This window comes from Alosa sapidissima, chromosome 9 (assembly GCF_018492685.1).
Source record: "Alosa sapidissima isolate fAloSap1 chromosome 9, fAloSap1.pri, whole genome shotgun sequence".
In the NCBI taxonomy this organism is placed as follows: Eukaryota; Metazoa; Chordata; class Actinopteri; order Clupeiformes; family Clupeidae; genus Alosa; species Alosa sapidissima.
The window spans coordinates 5768211-5787144 of NC_055965.1; the positions used below are offsets into that span (position 1 = coordinate 5768211).

The following is an 18934-nucleotide window of genomic DNA, read 5'->3' on the forward strand; positions in this document are numbered from 1 at the left end:
AACCAGAGCCATATAAAGGTAGAGTTGCGACAATAGAGCTGGTAAGTCCCGCCCCTTCCGCTATCCCCGCTGGACCTCTAGATTGAAAAAATGTTAATGCAAGTGAATGTGAGAAAATAATTATTTTCTGGTCCCGTTTAAATTTTGCCATGAATGTCAACATATATGTTTGTGAAATTTTAATATAAATTTTCGTGTAAAGAATGCTACAATTTAGCGGGTAGAAGTTTGATGCGGTTAAACTTTGTGTGAGAGCACTTTGTGGACTACAGCTTTCCCCTATACGATAGCTAACTAGTTTCCCATAACAACCATCAGTTGGTCGAGATGTAGAGGGTTATTAAGATCGACTTTGAACATAGTGTAATTGTAAAGTTGTATGGTTCACTATCATAGTGTTAATGTGTTGAGTAAAGCTAGACATGTTTCGAATATTTTTGTTACCATGTGTGTTTATTCCTGCCGTTACAAAAACTAGCATATCAGCTAATGTTAGCGATTAGCTCACGTCACATAGGCGACATGTAGTCTTTCTCGTTATGTCTTTTCCACAACTGCTAGCCGAAGAATCATATAATATACTGTCAAACTCGTAACATGAGATTATATTAAAAATTCAGACAACATATGTTCATTCATGGCACAATTCAAACGGGACCAGAAAATAATTATTTTCTCACATTCACTTGCATTGACGATTTTTCAATCTAGAGGTCCACTGGGGGTTTAGCGGATGGGCAGGACTTACCAGCTCTATGGGTGTTAAAAATTCGTTAAGGTCACGTGGTTCATGTAAACTTCAAAAAGTTCCCGGAAGTGATTGACAATGGATTAGAATGCAATAAATAAGCTACTGTTCAATGAGACAGAGCCACAATTGTGGGTAATTGTCAGACAATAAATGCATTGATATACAATATTTATAACACAGTGTAATTATTGTGTAAACTGTGTATTACAACAATAGGCTATTAAATTAAATTCCAGACCGTAGCCTGCTAAATATCGGAAGCTTTTTTTTTCTCCCTTTTACGTATGTGTCACTTAATATTAATTTCTGTACAAAACCAAGATGGGAGATTCTTTAGAAAACGCAATAGCACCCACCACATAAGTGTAGCCTAGGCCTATCTAAATTTATCGTTATAAAAAAAATGACCTAGTACGTGACTCGAGCTGTAAGCAGTGTTTTAGAGACTGCGTGTAGCCTACAAAAGCGCATGGAGATTTTAATTTTGCAACGAGAAACTGTAACACAGCTAGTCTAAGTCTAACATTAACTTGTTTTAGTTTTCTCCCCAACGTTTTCTCTGGCAGTTCTTCACTGATCTGAGATAATGAGCTACCTTAAGTAGCTTAAACGTTTTCTAACATCTCTCCAGTGTAATGGTGGGCATGTTAAGTTAAAATGACAAAGTCCGCACACTAGAGCTCCATTCGTTTTTTTTTTTCTTTTTATTCACCACAATGTTAAGTTAACCGTAGCATTACCTACACAGTAACCCCGTGGTAATGCGATGCGAGTGATCATAATAACATATAAAACGTGATGTAGTCCTTGATAAATAACCAGGCTATGAACTCGTAAACAACAGCATTTTGTCACCGTGTTGTGAATACAGCATTAAGATGCTAGGCTAAAGAGCTTGAGATTCAGACCACCTGCATGGTTGTGCTCATCCTGTCAGAAAATAGCAATTTGATCAGTGATCATGCATCATCAGCGCAAGCTTGGTTTGAAACTGGTTTCTGGGGGTGGGGTTTACACGATCCTTCACTGGGCTAGTGCCTGCTGTGTTATATGACCGTGCCGTGCTGATGCTAACAGCTGCAGCTCCCTCAAATCTATATAGGTTCTCATTTTATATTATATATTAGGCTAGCTTTTGCCAATGAAAATGAATGCAACATAAAAAAACGGTAGGCTACTGCTCCTAACTGAAGAAATGTTTGTTATTGTAAGGAAATGATTGTATAACCATTTGTGTAAGCTGTTAGCAGAAATATTGTTGTGCTGAGTTCTAAGAACAGAGAGTTCAAGTTAAATGTTCTTGTGCTGAGTTCTAAGAACAGGGAGTACAAGTTAAGTGTGCACCCAGACAGACAGGAACTGCACCCTGTGTGTGGGTGAGACAAGAGTATGTCATGCTTCCTATTTTCTGTGTGCAGCTGTACAATAAGACAACTTTTGGGCTGCAGAGACTGATGGTGTGAGGAATTCTTCCTTACATTAACAGGCTCTCCTCTTGGTACCAGAGTTTGTGGGCAAAGTCATACTACGTGTTGTGGTTCTTGTATCTATGTTGGGGTTAAATTCCCTGACAGTTACCAACAATGTTAACAACAAACTCCGCTTCACTGCTGCACACAAAGTTGGCTATATGCTTCGCAATATAACGAACCAGCTAGCCTTGTGATGACAATCTTGTTTTGGGGAAGCAGTTGCACTATATCCCACTTTTGCTGCCTTTAAGCCACTTTAAATCCATAGCCTAGATGAGCATTGCGCATACGTTACAACTTGACGTGATGGTAAAGCTAAATGCCCAAGAAACGTCACGTCATAAAAGTTGAAGGGCCTACTAAACGCAAAAACTTAAAGCAACACAAGTTTTTTTTGTACCTTAAACACAAGCACAAAAAGCATTAGAATAATAAGAAGAAATGAGTGAGTGCTGAGGAGTGAATGAGTGCAAAGTCAGTATAGTGTGAGTTCAGAGTTCGGATGGCGTGGGGATAAACTTCTGAGTCTCTCAGTTCTGGCTATTTGAGTACATAGGCGTCTTGATTTCAGCGGTAGGAATAATCCATTGTTAGGATGAGAAGAGTCCTTCAGAATCTTTTGGGCTCTTAGGAGTACTCTTCTGGAATAAATATCTTGTAGAGCAGGGAGTTGAGTTCTTATAGTACGTTCAGCTGAGCGCACTACTCTCTGCAGAGTACTACAATCTCTAACTGTGGAGTTCCCATACCAGGTGATGATGCTACCAGTTAGAACACTCTCAACCGCTGAAATGTAGAAGGCCTTCATGATGGATGTTGAAACTTTGAATTTCCTTAGCTGAAGAAGGAAGTAGAGTCGTTGTCTGGACTTCTTCAGAACATATTGAGTGTTAACAGTCCATGTTAAGTCTTCAGTAATGTGGACACCAAGGTATTTAAAACTTGTGACTCTCTCTACAGGTTGCCCGCTGATCATTAGTGGGGTGTAACTGTAGTTCTGCTGCTGCCTTCTGTAATCCACTACCATTTCCTTGGTTTATTGATATTCAGTGTCAAGCTGTTAGATTGACACCACTGTGCCACCTCATCAACCTGATCCAAGTAGAACTGTTCATTGTTGTTACTAATCAGGCCCAAGATCACTGTGTCATCTGCAAACTTGATGATGGAGGTATGACTACTGTTGGCTTTGCAGTCATGTGTGTAGATGTTGTACAGCAGTGGACTCAACACAGCCTTGGGGAGCACCAGTGCTGATGGTTAATGAGTCAGATGTCAGACCCCCCACTCTAACCACTTGTGAACGGTTGGTGAGGAAGTCAAATATCCAGTGACACAGGGTGGTGTTCAGTCCTAAGGCCTTCATCTTTGTGACCAAGGTGAGGGGTACTATCGTGTTGAATGCTGAACTAAAGTCAATGAACAGCATCCTCACATAATTCCCATTCCCCTCCTCCAGGTGAGTTAAGGTGGTGTGCATGAGGTTCCCTTATCATGTATCCCCGATCATGAGCTTTTTCCCATTGTATCGACCGGTCTCGTCCTGTCTTTCATGGAGTTTGTGATGGTATAGTTGTTAAATAATAAGTAGCCTATAGGTCATTGTAGCCTCGTGCCTCACTTTCAACATTTTCAAAGAAGCATTCTGCCAGATCTTAGCAACAGTTTATGTCACTTTTCCTGACAACCATCTCCTGCACAACAGCCATGCCATCTATTAAGATGCTATCCAATGTGTGTGTTAATTGCACTGAGCTACTCTCTGTAGATTGTTCAGATGATGCTGTTTCTGAAACCAGTCACAATTCATGGATGAAGGCAGACTTAGCTGTAGTGGGCAGCATTAGGCTTGCATATAATCAACAAATTCATATGTTCCCACAATTTCCTGCAAGTCCTGTTAACAGAATTATTGAAGACCAAAGAGCTCATTGTGGACTTCAGGAAGCTTTCTGTCTGAGGAGGCTAAAGAAGGTCCACCGCCTCCTCAGATCATGGTGAACTTCTACCCCTGCACCATCAAGCGTATCCTTACCAATTGTGTCACAGTTTGGAATGGCAACTGCTCTGCCCACGACCAAAAAGCATTGCAGAGGGTGGTGAAAACTGCCCAACGCATCACTGGTTTCTCACTCCCCTCCATTGAGGCCATCCAGGGCAAGTGATGCTTGCATAAGGCGCACAGCAGGTTCAGAGGAAGCTTTCCTGCAGCTGAACTCTAGCTCTGCATCCTGGTTGACAACCAACCTACAAAGCCACCCCCGCCCAATGCCTCCTTGCCTGTGTCTGTTGAGGTGTCCACGACCATAGCAATCTTGACGGGGACAACAAGGAGGCAGACCCCCCCCCCCCCCCCCTCCAATGCATGTTGTTTATACATTGTTCACATTACATAGCCATATTTATTCTGCTCTCATAAAGTAACTGCTAACATACACTGCACATATTTATATTACTCTAAACCTCTCTACCTTATATAAATCAACTGTATACTGTCTACACATTTCTTGACCTGTCTATGCACCACCTGTCTATACTTTGTATATCACATTGCACTTTTCTTTTTTTTTTTTTTTGCACTTCTGGTTAGACGCAAACCACATTTCATTGTCTTCATACTTGTACTCTGCAATGACAATGAAGTTGAATCTAATCTAATCTATTGTGGTGAGTGCAGAACATTACTTTAATTCAAATGATTATTTAGGTTATGTGAAAAACTTTTAATCAGTCAATGTGTTTTTCCGGGTATGCCAATAAATAGCATAATGGTGGTTACACCAATCACTGGTTGATAATCATGACCTCTCATGTCACCCATGGTCATATTTATTACCTAAGTCATTCAATTTTATTAGAACATGTATGTATATAATGATAATACATATATCCATTTAAAATGTTTAAAAAGGCGATTATTTGCAATTTTTGGTGATATATCCGCCATCTTGGATTTTGGACCTGTGCAGTCCGGGAAAAAATTGGGAACAGGTAGTTTTGCAAACTATAGGGTCTGAAGATATGAAAAAACATAATTTGCAAAAATCTATATGAAATGTTCCAAACACCTTTTTTTGCTACATATCGCCCTGCACTATATGGCGATAGACTTCAATGGAACAGTTGCTGGCTCTGGTCTGCATAAAGGGCGATTTCACCCCCCCCTTCTTTCATTTCCTCTCCCCCTTCACACAGACAGTCCTCAGTGACCTGGAGAAATGGAGATCTATGTGAACCCATTTTATACAGTCTTAGCTCCCACAGTTGAGTTCGGGAGCAACGCGTCGCAACAGACCCACAATTCAGTTCGGCAACGGATGACTTATGCCCATGTAAAGTGGACGGGATACGTCTCAAGCACTGCACCGCATGCAACTGTGTGTGGGAGCCGTTATGGTGAACTTGTTGGATGTCTCCTTTAAGTAATGTTGGTTTTCATGAAATATGGAAAGCTTTTTTTTGTTCAACTTTTATTAATAAATTTGACACATTCCAAAATCCATGTTTTAGTGTTTTATCTCTGTAACAAATTTGCCTGCACCTGATAAGTTGATGACCTTAGGGCAGGGGTTTTCAACTGATTGTGAGCCAGGGACCACCATTCTGACTAATTACATAACCACCACTGAATAAAAATACTGATTCCCACATTGAATCTACATTGCTGAATCCATGGTCGGGGACCACCATCAATGTCCTCACGGACCACAAGTGGGCTGTGGACCACAGGTTGAAAACCCCTGCCTTACGACTCCCACACACAGCTGCGTTCCATCAACGCATGCCAGTGGGTGTTCCCGACGGTAGCTATGCAAATGACTTTAAAGGAATTATCCGAAGTAAAATGCACTTTAGATCAATTTACGGATGATTGGGAGTACATACGTTGAGTTGACATCCAAATCATGTCATTCGGATGTATTTTGAGAAAGTTCGATGTTACCGTTTTTAGTCAAAACTCGTTAGCGTGGAAGTGAGAAGGGCATATTATTTCGCCGCTACAAAACACTATTTTTATACCTCTTCTACAGTTCCAAACAACATTACACTTACGTGGTAGTGAGTAGAGGGTCCCTAAAGCCAAACCGAAGTATCCCGAGGTCTTTATGTGGTCGGATAGAGAGTCCAGAATGAATTTCATCAAGCCAGTACCTTTCCGGAAATGTTGCCATCTTTGCTGCCATCTTTAGGGGAAAGTCCGTAGGAGTCGATTGCCAAGTGTGCTCTGGAAATTCACAATTTCGTCGCCGTTTAAAAAAAAAAAAAAAAACATCCAGTATTTCTTTTGAAATTGAAATGAAGTTGTATGGACTGGACTATGTTTTTTCTTTTTTTTAAACGGCGACGAAATTGTGAATTTCCAGAGCACACTTGGCAAATTACATGATTATCTGTTGTGAGCTTGTGAGCTACACTAAGAAAAATGTTGACATGGCAATGAAGTCAAAGTAAAAAAAAACCTAATGTGGTACGCATAAAGCCGCAACATGCATTACAAAACCAGAATCTCACAGACTTGTGCTATAAATGAGCTGACTTTGGGGAACTTTGATGTTAGACCATAAGATGTAGACCATTGGCCTTAACTGCGGAATGTAATCAGGTTAATGCTATCAGCTGTGGCTGTAAACTGCTTGACTACTATGTATACTACTATATATTTCTAACTACAGGGGTGTACATGCTTCCCTGTGGTTAGAAATCCACAGACCGATACCCACAGAGAGATGTTGGCCTGTTTGGTGTCTGGACTGCTGCTGTGAAATTTAAGTATATAAAGTGTGATGCCCTGAGTGTTTAGAAAGACCTTAGAAAAAAAGCACACAGAATAGTAGTTAAATTTTTCACATTTATAAACTTTCAGATGTAGACCTAGTACTCACCAAACATTTATGGGCCTTAAGCTATTTAGTTACACGTTAATAAGCATTCCTAAAAAGACTGCCTTTATCCGCCCTTGAAAGTATCAGCCTTGAACAGAGACATCCTGGACCTCCTGAGTAAGCCACTTTGATGTGACCTGGACCCAGTGCCAAACAGGGCTCTTGGATAACAGAATCCATTTATTTAAGGCAATCAGTTATGGAGAGAACATGTTTTACTTTGGATAAATCAAGTGACAAATTGTGCTTTGCAAAAGTATACAGAACACAGGAGCCTATATTGCCTCTGGTGTAGCTGGGATGCTTTCATTAAACCTCAAAATAGTGTTACACATTGCATCAAAACCCTTGACTCTTTAAAGATATGTAGGCCACCTTCTCACATATGAGCAAGAATGTTGGAATTGAACAAGGCTAGTAGTTATAGCAATTATTTAATAGTTGAATAATTTGACTTGTGTTGCCTAATCGAAAAAATGGTAGTCTGTTCTATTAATTGAACAGAGATTGTTAGGCTACATAATTACACAATGGTTGGGACATTTTGTGCCAGCATCTGTACTGTTGAGCTGTTACATAATTCCCTGCTGTACTGCAGATGCCACATTATATCCATTTGTTCATTTACTACAGTTAACAGTGTGGAGTTATTGTGTGAATATTCATATTTGACCCATAGGCCTACAATAAAACAAAAATACTCTCACTGACTGATGGCATTGTAGACCTATTAACTGATCTCCTGTTAACACATTTGAGCATTTAAAACCACTGAACATGTACAGTGTGTGAAACGGCATGAATGGCAGGGCAAAAAAAAAAATCGAAGTTGTTCTGTGACCAAACACAGGAGGGCAGTGAAGTATTCTGGACATCCATGCTGCTGTACAGAGTGCGGAAGAGTACAAGGGGGCGGAGTGTGATAATTTGTCAACGGGAGGCTGAGTGAATGGTTTTAATCGGTGATACAGCCTCCCCCTCAGCAGTGACGGACGAAAACACATCCTTCACTGCCAGAGGTAGGCTACTGAACTGAAGCCTTTTAAGTTAGCGTCTGAAAATGTTAAGATGCTGAATTAAATAGTGGGTTGCATAGTAGTAGCAGAATCATATGACTGTCACTGAAACAGCACAGCAAGCCAGCTAGCTACAAAAGCTAAGTTAACGATAGTATTAACACAAACCGGGTTTGCTATTCTCCGACAGCTAAGAAGCTTCGGGATGCCTTTGGAATTGATTCGCTACATCGTTGTTTAGTTACTGCCTGCTTATTCCGGTGCAGAATCCTGGGCGTACTTCCATTTTTCACATAGGTTGGTGAGTTGTTGCTTTATTGTTTTTGTATTTTAATGCTAGTAAATTGTGGCGAACAACGCAGACTGCACTTATATGTGTTAGCTGGCTAGTTTGTTCACTAGCAACGAAACCACGAAAGCTAGCAACAAAATCAAGCATTGTTTAGACTAAAACCGTGCTTCAAACCGTTAACATTGTTTCTTGTCCATTTGCACGTTAGTCAATGGGCAGTATGTGGATCTATGAATCATATTTGTGTGTAACTTTAATCATTGTTGGTTGTCTATTATTTGATAATTCCATGTGGTAAGTTACTCGCTACTTTGTAGCCAAGAAAGTGTCGAATGCGACCAGGTAGTTCCATGTTGCGATTTTGTAGGCTATCTTTGACTCGCGTTACAGTTTAAGAATCCGGGGGTACGAGCTGTTCTGCACTTGTTTAACTAGATGCCTTTCTAGCTCAGTATCATTAATATTCCAGGCAGTTATCCTAATGTGATAATGATGTGATTCAATCACAGAGTTAAGTAACTGCAGCATTGATCTTAGTTGCTGATTGAAGCTAGGCTACTGTTATTTTGACGACATTAACCTACTACATATTAGGGGCATCCTTGTTATCTAACCTCAAGGTACTGAGTGTCTCTTCCTTGCAGCCTAGTAAAACATGTGGCAAAGGGCTTATTTCTGGTGTGCCTGCCATGCTGCTATCTATGTACTGAATCATGGAACTATCTGTCTTTTTAAAACAGGTGATAAGAAACCCATACAAGCCATGCTGGTAAATATCATGTAAACACGTGTAGACTTTGTATTGATTGCCTACAGTAACTTTATAGACTTAATTTAGTCTGGCCATGCTTTTGAGACCATAGTCGCTCTGTTATTATATCAGACATTAGCAAACCCTCCACCTAAATGACTTAGACATGCTATTTGTGTATTAAATTCCCCCCTCCTTTTAAGTCTCAGACTCCCAAACGTCAGACACCCTATCGTGATGATGCAGTACGTTCTGTGTAGTGTGTATAGTACAAACAATGCGAAACGTGCTTTTAAAAATAACCGCGTTCCTAAACCCTGCCAGGTCCTGTATGGAATGAAGGTGCAGTGCAGTGCTGTCCTCTGTTTCAGCAGGCACAGTTTATTGCTGAGATACCAAAGTACTGAAATCAGCAGTACCTCCTCCAGAAATCAGGGAGAGGACTTTTTTTTTTTTTGTGCAATGCTGGCACCAAGACAGAGTTCAATCTTGCTTTAAGCATTGTGCTGTGTGTACCAGTGCCACCCTGAGTAGTCTCTCTGTGGCCATTGATTAATTCAGACCGCTGTGTTTATCAATGAGATGGGCTTGCTCACCCACAGCGGCTGAGAGTGTTCTCCTGCAGTATTTCACTGCGGACGGCCACTCAAGGTGCTGGGCGCACTGCCAACCTCATGCAGCCGAACTGATGAATGGGAGACTATTTGCATCCAGTGAGATGACCCTGTATACATTTCCTACCCCCCACTCCTGTACTCCCTGAAAGATCCCTCTATGTTGGCAGCTGTTGTGGCGTAAAGTAGCTGGTAGTAGCTGAGGTTGGGCCATTACTCACATCATGGCCTGTCATAGAAATATTCAGTTATTATGTAATACTTGAGGTAAACGTGTTATTTCTTGGTCTTTGCTCACAGGTTGACGGCACCAGTGGAGGTGGCACCATGGTGCAAAAATATCAGTCACCCGTGAGGGTCTACAAACAGCCCTTTGAGCTGGTGATGGCGGTAAGTGTTTTTAGTGTCTATTCAGTAACTGCCTCTTTCCCCTTTCTCAACTACTGATTGGCATTTGTATTGTCTGCAACACTTTGATATAGCCTATATGTCAGAATATAAATGGACAAAGTCCTAATAGTCACAAACACATTCTGCTTTTAATTTTCTAAGGTATCAGTGTCTTTTTGCCAGCAAGAGTGTCCTGCACAGTATCCATTGACCATAAGTATCAAACTACTTCTGTCCAGAAGCTATAGAACAAATTTGTAAGTGCTGTTAGTACTATGCCTAGGCTATATGACACCTCTATGTTAGACCAGTAGAAGTCATGCAAGCTGAATCAGTGTCCTTTCCTGAGTAGAGAATGTATAGCATTCAGGTTGTACAGCCATTTTTCTGCTGAGTTGCTGGTACTCCATTTACTGCTTTAAAAATTGAACACAGCAGCACAGGCTTTTAGAGACCTTCAACCCTTGTTACCACTTAGTCACATGGGTAAAAGATTTTTTTCTCTCTCTTTCCATACATATTGTCTCTTGAGGGAGCAGGAGGCGGAACAGCAGCCTCTTGCCCCCTCTGTCCACCCAACGAGCCGCGGTTGTCAGGGTGTTATTAGTTATTAGTGTTAGGGGTCGGCTCACCGGCAGCTCAGCGTCAGTGGAAAAACACTGTGTGATTCAGCGCAGGCACGGTGGCCGCACACACACACATACACGCAAGACAGAGACCAGGAGGCAGCTGTTTATTCTTCCGCTCCGCCAGGCACACCTCCGCACTCCACCTGAGCTTGATCAAGCGGTAGTGTTTATGCCTGGCTGGTGGCGTGCTTCTGATGGTCATGGAGCTGAGAAGTGGGCAATGTGCTTTCAGGGCATGTGGAAAGATTAAGATTTGTGGGTGGGAGTCCGAGGACAAGTTGTCTTTTGATATGAAGCCGCACCCCGTGTGTGAAAGCTCTTGTGTCAAATCATGATGGACTAGGCAGAAAGGACTTACAGTACAGCAGATCAGCTGAAAGTGTGCGCGTGTTCTCTTTTTTTTCTGGAAAAGAAAAAAAAGCTTTGATCCCCCCCCCCCCCCACCAGCTTACAAGTCCTAGGCATGTTCTAAAAAATGGTCTGCTAGCATTTTGTGTGCTCACTCTTTTGCTTGAGGGACCCACCAAAGACATGACCTGGCCCCAGGGGTGCGTGAGGAAGGGGCTGCTGCAAACTAGCAAACGGGAGATGGAAAGGACGCTGCAGAATATCCAAACCCTGAACAGAATGAGGTTTCAGCGATTTTCTTAAACGCATTGGCGAGTCCTACACAGTTTCTAGCCTTGTTTTATTTATTTTCGGGGGGGGGGGCGCTTTGTTCTGAGGGAACATTTCATCAAATTTGCAGCAAACATCCTGCCCCTGAAAATGGCTATTCAACCTCCAGTTTACCCCTACCTTGATGTTCATCCTTGTTATTTGGGATTATTATTCTTTTCTGTTTGATGATAAATTAAAAGATCCCTTGGGATTTTAGATAAGATGTTTTTACCCTAGTTGTGCAGAAGATTTTTTTCTTTTTTAATCTTTTTACTTTTTTAATTTATGTTGGAATGTTTTGAATATTACATAACTACTTTTCATAGAACTCCAACTGTAGATGACCTCAGTCTTCTACACTGTCAGTGTGGTGAAGAAGAGCGCGTGGAGGTGTTGGTCTGGCTCTGACTCATACGCCCACAGCTTGTCCGTGCTCGTCGGGATCTGGAATGTGTCTGGGAAAACTATTCCTCCCTCACTGCTCCGCTCTCATGGTACTGGCTGAATGTGTTTGGAAGCTTGAGTTTCTGTTCTGGCAACCTTTGTCAACACACAGCGGGTTACAACTAAATTTACTTTTAGTTTAGCTGACACGCCAGGAAGCCAGTGGAAGGTTTTCTTGAGCCTCACCAGGCCTTTGTTGTCGCCTGCCTTCAAGACTGTTCTTTGCATCAGTCAAGTTTTAGATTCCAAGAGGTTGTTTATTTCCTGTCTGTGTCAAGTGAGACGGAGTTGTTGAACTTCTTGTTTATTACAGTTTGCAGGCAAACTCTGCAAAGTCTCTGAAGTGTGTTTTGTTTCCTACCATAGAAACAAAAGCTGGAAAAAAAATAGCTTTTCAGGGGCACAACCCCCAAAGGATCCTCTGGAATCTTCCAAATGATATGGTGCTGATGCACAGCTGCAGGTTGACAGACTGGAGGCACTTGTGGGCTCAAGCCCACAGTACAGACAGTTGACACCAGCATGTCTGTGTGTACGGGGCAGCTGATCAGCTGTGTTTCTAACCCTGCGATAAGAAACCAGCACTTCCTCTTTTCTCAGCAAAATAGCTGCTGGATCGCACGCAGCTCAGATCTGGAATGGGGTGTCCGCCCAGTTGCTGTAGAACGCATCAGCACCAAGCGACATTCCTTCCCCGTGACCACCCCAGTGGAACTTCCAGGAGTCTTCCCTGAGGAATGTCACTGGTGAGCGGGTGGGTGTGGGGAGCGGTGTGGAGGCTAGAGCGACGGTGCCTGAGATGGCCCGAGACGCAGGGCATGGGCCCCCCAGGCAAACTCCTCTGACCTGGAGAGCCTGACTGACGGAAGCTCTCTAGCAATAACAGGAAATTGAGCCGATAGCGCTGTTGATATTATAGCGCACTGCCGGCAGTGGGGCTCGTGAAACAGTAGTTCCCCCTGGGACTGGGGAGGAACGATACTGACCCGCCCCGGTCATTGTTGTTTCAGGTTTGGATGCCTGCCGTTTCTGCGCTAAGCAACCATCCCCTTGCCCTCTCACCGCGGCGACTCCACCACCACCACCCTCCCCCCTCCGGCTGCAGTGCCGCCGCATTAGCGGCATAAGCCTGCTTTGTCTGTTTAAATGAGAGCCTGTGTAATCTCCTGGGACAAAGCTCCATTGGCTCCCGTGTTAATGCGGCGAGGGGACAGGATGTGCCGGGACACTCTTGTGCACATCAGGGCATCATCAGGAAATGGGGGATATGCTGGTTTTAGTCAAATCCTCGTGTCCTCATACCCCTTGCCTGCACACAGTGTAAATGCAACTACTTCTGTAATGCCACTTGCACAACCACGTGTAATGAAAATGAGCCAACTTTGAACTTTCCCAGCCGATAAATATCTGAATGTCGTCACCCAGCCTGGAAATTGGTACCTTCCTCTGATAGAACTCACACATTTGCTGGACTGTCTATCAGAAAAGTGTATGTACAGGGGGCCCCTTTCTCCTCCTGTACGAGGCCATATTTGGAGAACAGATTGACATCGGTATGCTTCCCCTCTCTCCTAATAGCCCTCTCTCATCAGCAGCGCTGGCTCCGTCTCAGTCTCCGCGTAATCGCGGCTGAGCTGATCCTTGACACCCTAACCCAACTCTGCCCTGGTTGAGCTGTCGACTCGACAGTATAAGAATATACATCAGGCAAAGTTGCGGGCCATTGCTGAGCCAGGGTTGGAAATGGCTGACACTGACAGCCAACAACCGGCATGACTACTTCCTCAGTGACCAGTAACAGAAAAGTCACATTCACCTGGTTATTCCAGAGAAAACAGCTAGAATGTCTGCTTTAGTATGTCTCTGTAAACTGTGTTTCCTGATACTGCCCATGAAGACGTGGCCTGTGTAGGCTGTGAGGGACGCGTTGGTCCCCTGCGCTGTGGCTTGAGCTTGGAGGCATGTGTCCAGCCCTCGGCATAATGACCGCCACAGCAGACACAAGGGTTCATTTGCTGCACAAAAGCTCACAATTTTCACCCCGTGACAACTGGCCTGTGCTGCTAACAGGACAGTGATTACTGCCTTCCCCAAGCATTAACGGAATTCTGATGTCATTTGGAATGCAGTCTTGTGTTCCAGCAGACTGCATTGTGTCGACAGCTTTGTTACTTTGACACACTGTGAAGTACAAGATGTACAATTAGATAATGAGGACTCAAATCATCTTTAAAGAAATACCAAATGCTATGAATCAGAATTTCTGTTCAAAATCTTGCAACATTGCAAGGATTTGATTCATCACATAGTTGACCTGATTTGTCTCGCCAGGTGTCAAACGGTCTGGTCGGATTCGCGATTGACCTAGCATTTACGTTCTTTGATGTTCCAGACCCTGCTTTGTCCAGAACAGATGTTTGTTTTTATTTATTTATTTATTTATTTATTTATTTACACACACCCCATGGCCATGGTTTATGGCCATGTGCTGCATATGTCACGTGTGGCGATCTGATGACTAGAGAAACTGGTAACCTGGAAAATGCACCTCACCACTCGATTCCGAGTTCTTAGTGAATCGAGTCCAGTACCAGCGCTGCAGGACTGTAGTTTCTACTCCCCCCTACATCACTGCTGTTGGCAGAGTGCTTTTGCCGCTGCTCGTTTGACCCGTCCAAGCACAGCTGACAGCTTGCCAATATCTTCAAAATTTGATAAAGAAATTTCATCCCCCGCTGCAGAGCAAGTACGTCAACACGAGGCGCGCTGAGGTAATTCACTTATTTTATCTGTTAGAAAATGTCAGCGTTGGCAAAACGAGTCCAAGGGGACGAGTGGCGAGCCCAGAGATGAGCAGCGGCACTGCCTCTGGAGGGGTGATGATGATGATGATGGTGATGACGGCCGTGTGCCTGGACACACGATTTTACATAAGGTTCTGCAGGACTGACTGCACTAGTTCCCCATCCCCCCACCACCACCACCCCCCCCCCCCCCTTATAGCCTCCCCCATCCCTCATGTCACTCGTTTATACACACACGCACGCGTGCATGCGCACCGACGCACAATGCGTTGTGTGGGAGTGCTGATGCAGTACAGGATGACTGTAAGGCTGTCTTCCAGCCGTCCTGTGGTCTGTCAAACCTGCATCTTTATGCTCTCTGACTCACCGCGGCATGGAACTATATACACACACGCACCACGCACAGTGTTATGGGGGCAGTCAGCCAGCATGATTCCTGGCCGTATCGTTCACACTCTATTTCCCCGTAAGTGCCCCATGCTGAGGCGAGCTTATATCACCACCTCATCCATCCTCATGGGCCAGCAGTGGACCGTCGAGAGGTCAGGCCCCCTCGCTCATCTCCCCGAGTTTCCAGTAATGGATGGTGCTTAATCAACACTGCACAGTTTCCGGCAGTGCACAGCACTGATCAGCTTGTAATCATTTTAGCAGCACCAGGCTTGGATTTGCCTACAGCAGCTACTGCGTCAGCCACTGCAGCAATGGCAGCCCTTGCAGAAATATCACTCAGACGTGCTACTCAAATGTAGCTGTTTTTATGCTGAACTCTGTGATATAGGCAGACTTAGACTGGCTAAATATACATGGCTGCTAGACAATGGTTCTCTCGTGCTGTCCCTGGATGCCAACCCCCTCGCCCTGCCTTGCAGACCGCAAACTGCATACTGTCTCGCTTGGGCTGCTTGTGTCGGGACTTCCTGTTTTTGATGGTAAAGAGCATGTGACTGCCGACAGATGGGCTTCCTCTGCCACTTAGCTGGCGTTTCGACTGCTCCTTTCTCCTTGTCAAGCCCCCAAGTCTCCAATGTTGTCTTCTGAATATGAAGGTATACAGACCAGCCACCTAAGGGCTGAGCTACACCAGGCACGTAACTGAAGCGTTCCGTTCGCGTTGCGTCTGCTGCAACAATTAGCTGCCACTATAATCAATGGAAGTAGCTACACCAGACGTGATGGCGGCGCGTACGTTCAAAAAAAAAAATAGACCATTCATCTAAAATGGATTTTACGCGTTGCGAACGGAACGCTTCAGTTACGCACCTGGTGTAGCTTCACTGTAACTCTACAGATCAGACCCACTCAGTGTGCCTGGGGTGAATGGGGTTCCAGGCTGTGAAAACCTCCTAATTGTCCGTCCGTCCCTCCAGTCCCCAGGATCCAGCATCACCGCAGCGTCAGCAGAATGTCTCCTCCTGAACTCTTTGGCTCTCTTGGTCTTTCAGGCTATAATTGAAGGGCACACTTTCACACCAGCAGGACCACAGTCAGCTGTCCTGTCCTTCGCCTCGCTTTTAAAACTGCAATGGAGGAGAGAAAGTCATTCATGTCCCTTATTGTTTGCATTTTTATGGGTACATTATATTCGCTTTTCAGGTGTGGCCTGAGGTTGCTTAACCGGTCTAGCAAGAAAAGCGAATGAGATTTTCTAGAAGGCAAAATTCCCTTGCTTGTGAATGCCTCCATAGATGGAGGCTTTTTTCGGCTGAAGAATGCAGTTACCAGGACCAGAAACACCTCAGTGACTGTTATTCAGTCCGACTTTTGCTTCGGGATGCCTAATAGTCTTTGCTGTCTTGGGGTTAGTGAGCTGTTTAAACGCTTGTGTTTTCTGCACCCTTGAAGACAAGTGAATTCCCTGCCCTCTCCAAAAACCTCATTTCAGCTTTAAAGTTGATGTGTTTTTCCCTCCCTCTCTCTCTTTTCCTCTCGCTCGCTCAGTGACCTACTTCTCTGCTTCATTTTCATTTCCCATTCCTCCACATTGGAGGGTGAAAGACACATTTTTGGTTAGGCAGGTTTGCAGACGAAATGCTTCATTGCTGCCTGCCTTTTTTGTACCCCTGCTGTCCTTGTTCCGGGCAGCGGCCTGTAGTCTGGATGTAATCGTGTTGTGTAACCAGGCGCCTGTGAGGTCTGCAGTGTTTGCCGTAGTGTATATGTACAAGTGATCTCCCTCTGGCTCGGGGCCAAGGGTAATGGACGACCATACAGCTGTGCACAAGGGCTTCATTAGCAGAGGATCCTATTACTGTCAGAAAGCCACAATAATTGGCCACTTGTTCCCCTTGAGCTCACCACACACACACACACACACACACACGAATCCCCCTTATACTCAGAGCTGACGTTCGGAACATTGGACATCCAGAGTAGATACTCACCCCATCCACAAACACTCCTCCCCAGGACTCTATCTGGAGTGCTGCTATCAGATCTGTTTACCCTCAGTAATTGGTGTGCATTTTATCCTGGCTGGTGAATGTCTAGCCAGCCACCAGTATAGCACGGCCTTTAAAATGGTCTATTTGATCACTAAACATTTCAGTACTGGACAAGTTAGTCTCTTTGACGTTCACACCAACACAGACTCATATACATCTTTACATAACAACTGACACTGAACAACAGATACAAGCTTGACGTACAACTTAACTAGTAACTTAAGCAATACAAGTTTACTCCTCCTTAACAAAAACAGCTCTGGCAACACACACACACACACACACACACGCTTTTGTTTTGTAATACCCCGAGTGATTTATCTTTGCCTTTTGACCTCTCCAGAGCCCTGGGTAAACATGTGGGATAGCGCACGCTAATTGAGATCAGTTGGTGGCTCATTAGCAGTGTTTGGAGTGCATCGCTGCTCCCCCGCACAGGCAACCCATCCAAAACCCACAGCGTCAACAAGAGAGAAGCCGTGGCGTGCTTTCCAGAAAAATGCGATTCAAATGCAATAATGCTGCCTTTGTCCCTTTTGTTTGTTGGGGAAGGTTTGCCTATGTGAGCTGGGCCATGAATCAAATGCTTGTTGTTAAAACGAGTGGAGGTTGGATGCGAGAGAGCGAGGGGAAAGGAAGAACACCGCTTTGGGTCTAATTTGCGATCATGGAAAAGAGCCACACCTGCTTAATAGTTTGCCTCTTATGCAACTGTGAGAAACGCGTGCGTGCGAGTCCTTCCTATGTGTTTTTTTTTTCGTCCGCCCTTTGTCTCCGGTTATTTACAAAACTCCGCAGAGCCTTAAGTGTTTTGCCCTCCTGAACCAGTCCAAACGAACAGAGTGTTCCATCTGGCAGGCATGCCTTGTTTTCCTTTGTTTTCCCATTTTGCATGGCAACTGACCCCCCCCCCTTTCTCCAATCCCCATCACAGGCCCCACCAGCCCTGTCTGTGTATCTATATATCTTAAAGCGCCCATTACCAAAATGTTCTGTTCCCAGACGTCAAGCGCTTTTATAAATAGTGCCTGACCTTCCCATCGGCACCGGGGGTCTGTTACACAATGTGTAGAGCCACGCTGAGAGAGAGGCTGAAGTGTTCGTTATCGCAGTGCCACAGCACAGCTCCCCTTCTGTAAGGCCCGCAGGGGTGGAGACAGCCGCCCATCATTTTGTCAAGGAAAGCTTTGGAGCGCTCACTTCCACTGCCTGTCCGTGATGGATAATTTGGTGACCACACTTTTTCCTTGAGCAGTTGCATTGCCTTTTCTTTATGCAACTTGCATGCAGTTATGTCATTAAGAATTCAGTCACATTTGAGCTCACGTTATACTATTAATGATAGAGAGTGTGAATTAATCAAACATTTATAATGAAATGGTTCTTACATCTGTGTGTTGCATAGGAAACGGATATTCTCTTTGTCTATGTCAGAACAGAACATCTTGATGCAAAATTCTTGCAAATAATTTACCATTTATCCAAATGCCTTAAGGCAAGCTATTGCAGGAGACTGTTTTCGCTGTGTGTTCGCTACATCACACAGATAAGGAGTTAGTGCTCCCCAGAGCCATAGAAAAAGAGTTGCGACACTCTTTGAAGTCACTGACACGCGGTCACATGGTTCACGTACGCTTCAACAGTTCCAAACAGCTCTTTGCGTGTCATGTTATTTCAATAGGATAGACAGCAGCGAGTGCGTTATTGACGGGAAACATTACAACAAGCCAAAAACGAGTGTTATTACGTGTTAGCATGCTTACATTATAGTGTCAATTACATAT

General features: G+C 44.1%; 1 protein-coding gene and 1 long non-coding RNA gene across 8 annotated transcripts in view; both read left to right on the forward strand.

Annotated features, from left to right (window-relative positions):
- Positions 1-4832: 4832 nt before the first annotated feature.
- Positions 4833-5721, forward strand: LOC121718536. The gene is made up of 2 exons (XR_006033960.1): positions 4833-4890; positions 5419-5721. It is a non-coding gene; the product is annotated as an uncharacterized LOC121718536 (long non-coding RNA).
- A 2310-nt stretch (positions 5722-8031) lies between these two features.
- LOC121718534 (SEC14-like protein 1) overlaps positions 8032-18934 on the forward strand; it is a 36210-nt gene continuing 25307 nt past the window's right edge. The window contains exons 1-3 of one of the 7 annotated variants that reach the window (XM_042103545.1): positions 8045-8125; positions 8313-8423; positions 10080-10169. In XM_042103545.1, coding sequence (XP_041959479.1) covers positions 10107-10169 — 63 coding nt within the window. In that variant the 5' untranslated portion in view covers positions 8045-8125; positions 8313-8423; positions 10080-10106. Of the gene's footprint in view, positions 8424-9751; positions 9984-10079; positions 10170-18934 lie in introns of those variants that run through there. The other 6 variants (XM_042103546.1, XM_042103548.1, XM_042103543.1 and 3 more) reach the window with 6 other exon arrangements.